We start from the raw sequence: 7,860 nt of genomic DNA on the forward strand, positions 1-7,860 counted from the left end.
AATATATCGAATTCTATGAAAAAATACAAAATGGCACCGGCAACAAACAAATATTGAAAATGGTTACAGAGTGTTGAAAGACGTCAATAAGCCATCGATAAAACAGAAATATAGATCGATTACAGAAAATGATTACAGAAAATGATATCGAAAATAATAAGAGGTACAAAATATATCGAATTCTATGAAAAATACAAAATGGCACAAGCAACAAACAAATATTGAAAATGGTTACAGTGTTGAAAGACACCGATAAGTCAATGATAAAACAGAAATATAGACTTACAGAAAATGATTACAGAAAATGATTACAGAAAATGATTACAGAAAATAATAAGAGGTACAAAATATATCGAATTCTATGAAAAAATACAAAATGCCACCAGCAACAAACAAATATTGAAAATGGGTACAGAGCGTACTCTATCGATGTTGAAGACTGCTATTGATAGAGCAAAGCAAATTAACAATCAGCGTTCTCTCTCTCAACTGTAATTGCAGAGCATTGTGACCACTTGCAAAATTCTCAAGTACATGCGCTTGCAGACCATGGAGTCGTGCCTCCGATACCTGATTCTGCTGATATAAAACCTCTTTTATCTCTCGAATTTCGTTATCCTGTCTGTTCAATCGAATATGAATTTCATTAAAGTAAGCGGACAGCGTTGTACATATCGCAGCATGCTGTTCATTAATTTTATTATAAATTGCAGCATGCTGCTCGTTGAGCTTATTGTAAATTTCTTCACGTTGCGAATCGAGTCTATCGATAACGGTACGTATCAGATACCTATTCGCACTCTGATCGCCAGTCTGTTGTTCTTCTTCCTCACCATGTTGGAACGCGAACGGCGTTTGACGACCTCTTTCTCTCGTTCTATTTTCTCCGTCGCCGCTCCAAGAAGACCTCTCCCACTCCTGCAGCTGGGTCTCGGTCCAGTTAGCTACGTCGTCCGTCCTGCGGGTATGTCTGTCTGCAAATTGAGGAAATATGTTTATGGCTAATATATATATATATATATATATATATATATATCAAATAATATACTAGATTCTCACCTTGAATTATTTCATTTTCTCCGTCGATGTCAGATATGTCTGCTTCTGACCCTGTATCTGCAAGAATAGATAATAAAATTAAAAACATTGCTGACGCTTTAAATATTTTTACTTATTCCATAAATGTATTTTTCTTTTATTAAATAGCGTTTGAGAGTCTCACCTGGAATTATTTCATTTTCGACGTCTCCGTCGTTGTCAGATATGTCTGCTTCTGACCCTGTATCTGCAAGAATAGATAATAAAATTAAAAACATTGCTGACGCTTTAAATATTTTTAGTTATTCCGTAAACGTATTTTTCTTTTATTAAATAGTATCTGAGATTCTCACCTGGCGCTAATTCATTCGTAGGTTCCGTAGTTCTATCTGTACAGAACAAATCATAAAAATACTGAAATATTAACAATAATAAAGCGAGAATTATTAATCAGATTATTACTAGGTAAAAATATAAACACACACCCACAATTACAATGACAAGACTGTGGCACAGCTTCCATTTAAAGAAAAAATAAATAAAAAATGAAAAAGCACTACCTAATTTTAACCACTAGATGTAGACAAATCTTCTATTTAAATAAATATGTAAATGTAAATAATACATCAATATCAAGAGTATTTAAAAGCGTATTTATAATTACCTTAATTATCACCATAGGCATCTTTAAGATGTGCACATCAAAACGAGCTAGCAGTTCACATGAGCCCCACATGATTTATAATAATAATAAAAATACAATGGTCTCTCACCTTTATGCAAATCTTCTCTCAGATTTGGAATGATACAGGCAACGTTCCTTTTCTTCTTCTTCAAAGGACTCCGTGCGTTGTCAGAAAAACTTGGGCCTGGCTTTTCGAAACAAGCGCTGCATTCATCAGTCAGATCGATTATCTCTATAAGAAGAAAAATAAATAATATCATATAGTTATATAGTTATCAAAAGACCATCAGACTCTAGGTTAAACAGATCCTCGACAGGTCGCTGGTGCTTTAACAATGCCGACAAAGTTAAAATTCATAAAGATTAATATTTTACCGTTTTGTGCCTCATGCTCACTCATCAGCTGTGCTGTCACTAAAAATAAACCAGAAATCATCTTCAATTAAATATTTAAAATTGTTCAACTATATCAAAATATCATAAAAGACTTAAGAGACTTCATTTAAATATTTAAAATTGTTCAACTATATCAAAATATCAAAATATTATAAAAGACTTAAGAGACTTACATAGATCGATCTGACTAAAAACACTTTGTTCCCCATTTGATTCTCCTATAATAGGAAAACTATTAAAATAGTATAAATCGATAAAGCATTAGCTATATAATTCAAACAGAGTGACATCGAATTTCAAGGAAAATAAATAGAACTTCTTACCATGGTTGCTCATTTTTCCAGAAAAAAGTCACAAACCTAAGCCTCAAAATCTGAAGAGCTCCAAAAGTTAGGTCAGTCTTGTGTAACTGCAGCACCTAAATACGTTTTATGCTATTTAAAGGCCCCTACTATCATTTTTATTGGTCTCTAGAGAGAGCATCTGTTAAATTGATTAAAATACACGTTATTTGTATAACTTTTGAAATATTTAAACCACAAATGTCATAGATGATAATTTTAACACGAAACAAAAAGATATATCTCGTTATAATATGTTACTACCGTGTTTTAATATCTGAAAATAAATAAAAACTGGTTTAAGAATGATATTTGCTCCAGAAACTTTATTTTAAAAGTGTGACCACATGGGGTCGCTCGTACTCCATAATAAACCCCCATGTCCACATCAGACGTATTTCGTCATTCGCAAATTGCAGCAGTTAAATATTCAAGTAAAATTATTTTTAAAAACGAACACGTTCACAAAATACGTAGAACTATTAAGGGCCCTAATAAAAAGCTGTGATATTAATTTAAATACGCGAAACGTAATATAGTTATCAGTGTTAAGGCGTAGGGCGCATAGAGATAAAATTTAAATAAATTAAATAATATTATGTAGAAATTAAATAATTAAACGTTCATAGTTTAAATATTTTATTAGTAATTTAAATAACAACGAAAACTCCTCAAAATATCTCTTCCACCATGTATCTGTAAAATAATAGAGATCGTGAGAAACGCATGCTGTTTAGACCGTAAAAATACGCTTCCATATGTGAAAACACCTTACATAATCGGCTTCTGAAATTCTATAAGGTTAAAGAGGATAGCAGCGTGTAAAGCACCATTAAATTGATAAATTGTGACTGTTTGTTTCCTGTGTAAGCTTACCTCTAAATTGTTCGTGACCATGGCTAATTTTAAATATTTATTTTTCTCGGCTCGAACTGAAACAGACGCCTAGAACTGTTTTTTAAACAAGCTTCTTAAAACAAACGCGTAAATTACGCTGTCCACGGTTGAATCTGTCTAAACATCCGATGGGTCTCTGGATCGAATTTCTGAAAGGGAATTCAACTTTGCATGTTTCATCACGCAGTGAGCGGCGGGGCACAATTTTGAAGAGGATGAATAAAATAAGAAACATTAAAAAACTATAGTGACTGATGTAAAATAATTTAAAATATAAGAACTTCAGACGTATTAGGGAAGCATTAAAGTATACAAATCTCTCTCTCACACACACACACACACACACACACACACACACACACACGAGAGAAAACTCACTCCCATAGCGAGAGAGAGAGAAAGAGAGCTAAAGTTTAAACTAAACACAATTTTGTAATCAGTTCGTTTGAGACCGACTGGGATACCGTGAAGACGCGTATTCTCTGCTTCCCCTGAAGAATGTAAGACCATTTATATTTTTTAACCATTTTATTCGTTAAGGCAAACATTTTTTTTATTATTATTTTTTTATCCGTCATCGATAGCCTATTTTATTTAAATTCTTTTTATACAACCAACAGAATATATGCGTGTCTTAAAACTGTTCTGTTAAAAATGGTTTATTTATTCTGATTTTTGTCCTTAAAACCATTATCTTTTTCACACATCTCCCATAGAGAGAGAGAGAGAGAGAGAGAGAGTGAGGGGATGGTGAGAGAGGGGGAGAGAGAGCCTCGGATCCTGACACGGGTGCCCCACACGGGAGGGGCTCTCGCTCGCCACACAGATGTTTCCATGAGAAAGATTCAAAACGGGGCATAATATCTTCAAAACAATACTTGACAGCTCATTTATGTTTTTTTCCACCACCGGATAACATAGCTCTTCCCGGATGACGCCGGAGTTTCTCGCTTGACCGATTTCCGCATCCGAAACTTGTTATGAGATCAAAGGGGCACATATGGATATTATTATTATTATTAATAATAATATTATGAGGTCACGAAAGGTCAAAGCAATTAATCATTTTGTCATTTGCTGGCGGCTACTTACTACTACCCAGCATGATTTTTCTTTTCTTTTAATGGTCACCATTGTTGAGGTTCACAAGCTGATTCTTGATGTCTGTGTGAGTCCAGTTACTGCCATAGATTGAAACTTTTTGTGGACAAACTGTTTAGAAACTCCTTTGTTAACTGCCTGTCACATAAACACTTTTACTATAAGCAATGCAACACTCACTTAACCAGAGATTAGACACACAACAAGTCTGTTCTCACTTTCAATGAGATCAGTTCACTTACAGATGATTGTCATTACAAACATATGACAACCAACTACCGATCATTTCCTCTGGGTTTTGAGCTGTAACAAATATGTTCGAGGAACACATGGTTACAACAACCAAAGAAAAAAACCCTCCATCTAATACAGAAGTCAAGGGTCAAGAGCCCAACTAAAGCAGACACTGATCTCTAACATGGTTACTTCAATTGAAACAATAAATCAACATCTAAACCTTAGTTAATTCTCAATAAGATGTTCTGTAGATGTCTGACTGAAATAAGTTCAGAGCACTATTGTTAGTTTTAAAAACTTAAATGTTTTAAGGCAATCGGTTTACTCAAACGGTTTGTTACCCTAACTTGTTGGGTTTTACAGCGATGAACTGTTGCCTACTAACAATACACTGTAAAAAATTGTGCCGTTAAATAACAGTAATGTACTGGCAGCAGAGTTGCCAGTAATGTACTGTTAATTTACAGCCCTTAATTTTTACAGCATGTTACTGTTATTCTACCATGGAAATTAACTCTGCTCCAATTGGTTCAAACAGTTCGAGTTTAAAATATTGCTATTCATATGGCGTTAGTATTGTGAACTTATATCACTTGAGTCCACTGAGAATAAATATTTCTCAGTATAAAACTACAAACACCTTAAATAACTAAAAACATGTCTTTAACTCAAATCGTTGCAGCTCATCATCCGCTATAATACACATGCATGTGTTGAAGCACTTAAAACGATCATCGCTGCTTAAACAACATATTGACTTTAAAAAAACAAAGCAGCAGAACATCAGTGTTTGTGGCTCATCATTGACTGAAGCACAGGCTCTACTCTCCAGCACAATGGTGACCCACAAAACAACATTAAACTAACAGATCTCTCTTATACAAAAACACATTAATACAGTTCAAATTAATATTTACTCTCCTTATCAGTTCATGACTTTGCATGACTGTTTTCTGTGGACCTTCACTAATATTTCAGTAAAAATAACTTTTTTTCGTTTGGTTAATCTGACTGTTACATTTTACAGTAAATTGCTGTTTTTTCCTTGAAATAACGGTAATCTACTGGCAGCACGGTTGCCAGTAAGTAACTGTTTTTCTACAGTTTGTTGCCGTAAATTAATTACAGTTTATTGCTGTTAAATTACATTTCATGCTGTTTTTTTTCCCTTCTTACATCTTTAACCCTTTAAACCCCACAACAAAATCCTCAGTTTTAAATGAACACTTATAATGTGTGCACACTACAGAGTGTTAGAGTAACACTGAATCAGTGCTGAAGTTAATGAGATAATTCAGTGATTAATTAAGTGATGATTGTGCATTAGTGATGAACAGATGCTGTTAACAAGCAGAATCACTGAATGAAAGAGAAACACAAGAACTACAACTGACTTCAGCCACACCCTTAGATGAAATCAACTGAAATAAAGACATTAAACCTCTCAAGATCTGATTAAACAGCTCCTAAATCAGCATTACTTCACAAATTACTAACCAGACTGATGATATTTCTGTCAGACGTTCACAGAAATGCAAGTTGTTGTTGGTTTTTTTAACTACCATGATGGAGATCATTGTTAGCTTTAGTTGGGCTCTTGAACCTTGACTTGTTAACATCAGCTTGTCTTTGGCTGTTGTAAACATGTGTTTTAAAGCACAGTTGTTATGGCAAAAAGAGCCAAAGCAAAATTTGTAATATTGTTAGTTGTGTTTTGTTAACGACCGAACCATCATCAAGCATTATATTTTTTTTTCTCCAGTGTCTCTTCTGTTGTCAAAGTGATGATGTAATAACAGCCTACTCAATCTTTTGCTCTAGCTTACGTACGATTGTTAAAAACATTACTGACAATTAAAAAAAAAAAAGCTCTAGAGTGCTATGAAACACACACCTCAAGAATCAGCGTATGAATCTCAACAGTGGTGACTATCAACCAAAATAAATAAACAGATCAACTCTGAACATCATAAAACATGCTAATATAACTCAACACAAAAAACAAAAGCAATTATAAAATCAAATATAAAGAATTAGAAAAAATAAGAGGACAATTCAGTGGCATAATTTATTCATGTTGCAATGCATGCTGGGAGTCATTGGTGAGTTTTGTACTGTGCTGGTACCCAGCATGCATTGCAGCATGAAGATTTTGACTCACCATTGTTGAGATTCATATGCTGATTCTTGATGTCTGTAAGGGTCTTAATTATGCCATAGTACTGAAGGCTTTGTGCACAAGATGTTTTACAAATTTTCGTAGTCGACTGTTTTGTCGTATCATAGCACATATCAGAACATGAAACTAATAATAAAAAAGCCACAACACTTCATTAAAGACGGAATAAGGTCAGAGAAGCGGGCAGCTTCATGATGATTACAACACAAACACATTTACTTACTTTTTTTTTGGGGGGGGGGGTTGTTGTTATAACATATGCTTCTTACTAACACAATTATAACAACCAAAAAAAAAAATCTAACATTAAAAAGTCAAGCGTCAAGAGCCCAACTAAAGCAAACGCTGATCGCCATAATGGTGAGGTCACACAAAACATTTTCAATAAAGTATCTAAATGTCTATTAATTCTCAAGTAATTTTATAGATATGTGGCAGAAATAAAGTCAAACTGTAATGCTGTTTGTGGAGTTGTTTAATCATCCTCTGCTGTTGTATTTCAGTTGATTTCATCTAAGGCTGTGGCTGAAGTCAGTTGTAGTTTCATTTTTCTCTTTTCTCCAGTGATTCTGCTTGTTCACAGCAGCTGTTCATCATTGGCTGAATTCACTCATTAGTGTTCATTCTCTCTGTCAGGTGGACTATATTAGTAAACTCATGTAGGGAATAGTGAATGAGGGTGTAGGGTGTGATTTGAAACACAGCCTCTGAGTGTCGACTCTGAGCGCTGTTACTTAACAGGACTGCAGAAGGATACTTTCTCAAAAACAACAAATATTACCCAGAATTCATTATTTTTTTAACGGAATTTTACTGTTGTAATGAAAAAACAGGATGTTACTGTCAGAATATGGCCGTTTTTTTACAGCAATTTTTTTACAGTGTAGAGTTAATGTTACTAAATTTTTATAAGTAATTAGTTATGTAATTTAATGAAAAATATTAGGTAGACATTACTTAATTTCTTTTAGTTTGTCATAGCTGTA

General features: G+C 33.9%; 1 protein-coding gene across 4 annotated transcripts; it reads right to left on the reverse strand.

Moving 5' to 3' along the window:
• Positions 1-206: 206 nt before the first annotated feature.
• Positions 207-3,046, reverse strand: LOC131547698 (uncharacterized). Of its 4 annotated transcripts, XM_058788307.1 has the most exons (7): positions 2,293-3,046; positions 2,099-2,137; positions 1,812-1,955; positions 1,392-1,427; positions 1,223-1,285; positions 1,060-1,116; positions 207-974 (listed from the first exon to the last, which is right to left on the reverse strand). In XM_058788307.1, the coding sequence occupies exons 2-7, from the start codon at positions 2,121-2,123 to the stop codon at positions 424-426; spliced, it is 876 nt and encodes a 291-aa protein (XP_058644290.1). In that variant the 5' UTR covers positions 2,124-2,137; positions 2,293-3,046; the 3' UTR covers positions 207-423. The 4 variants fall into 4 exon arrangements, with proteins under 4 accessions (XP_058644290.1, XP_058644307.1, XP_058644283.1 ...); XM_058788324.1 differs by lacking the exon at positions 2,293-3,046 and having other exon boundaries at positions 207-970; positions 2,099-2,247; XM_058788300.1 differs by lacking the exon at positions 2,293-3,046 and having other exon boundaries at positions 2,099-2,247.
• Positions 3,047-7,860: the final 4,814 nt, after the last annotated feature.

This window comes from Onychostoma macrolepis, chromosome 01 (genome assembly GCF_012432095.1).
Source record: "Onychostoma macrolepis isolate SWU-2019 chromosome 01, ASM1243209v1, whole genome shotgun sequence".
NCBI lineage: Eukaryota > Metazoa > Chordata > Actinopteri > Cypriniformes > Cyprinidae > Onychostoma > Onychostoma macrolepis.

What these genes read in the sequence shown, in the direction of transcription:
- LOC131547698 (XM_058788300.1), bottom strand. Translation starts at nt 2,159, where the DNA reads ATGATTTCTGGTTTATTTTTAGTGACAGCACAGCTGATGAGTGAGCAT. An exon ending in CGAAAATGAAATAATTCCAG is followed by an intron (nt 1,117 to 1,222) that starts GTGAGACTCTCA and finishes CTATTCTTGCAG; the next exon opens with ATACAGGGTCAGAAGCAGAC. An exon ending in AGAAAATGAAATAATTCAAG is followed by an intron (nt 975 to 1,059) that starts GTGAGAATCTAG and finishes CTCAATTTGCAG; the next exon opens with ACAGACATACCCGCAGGACG.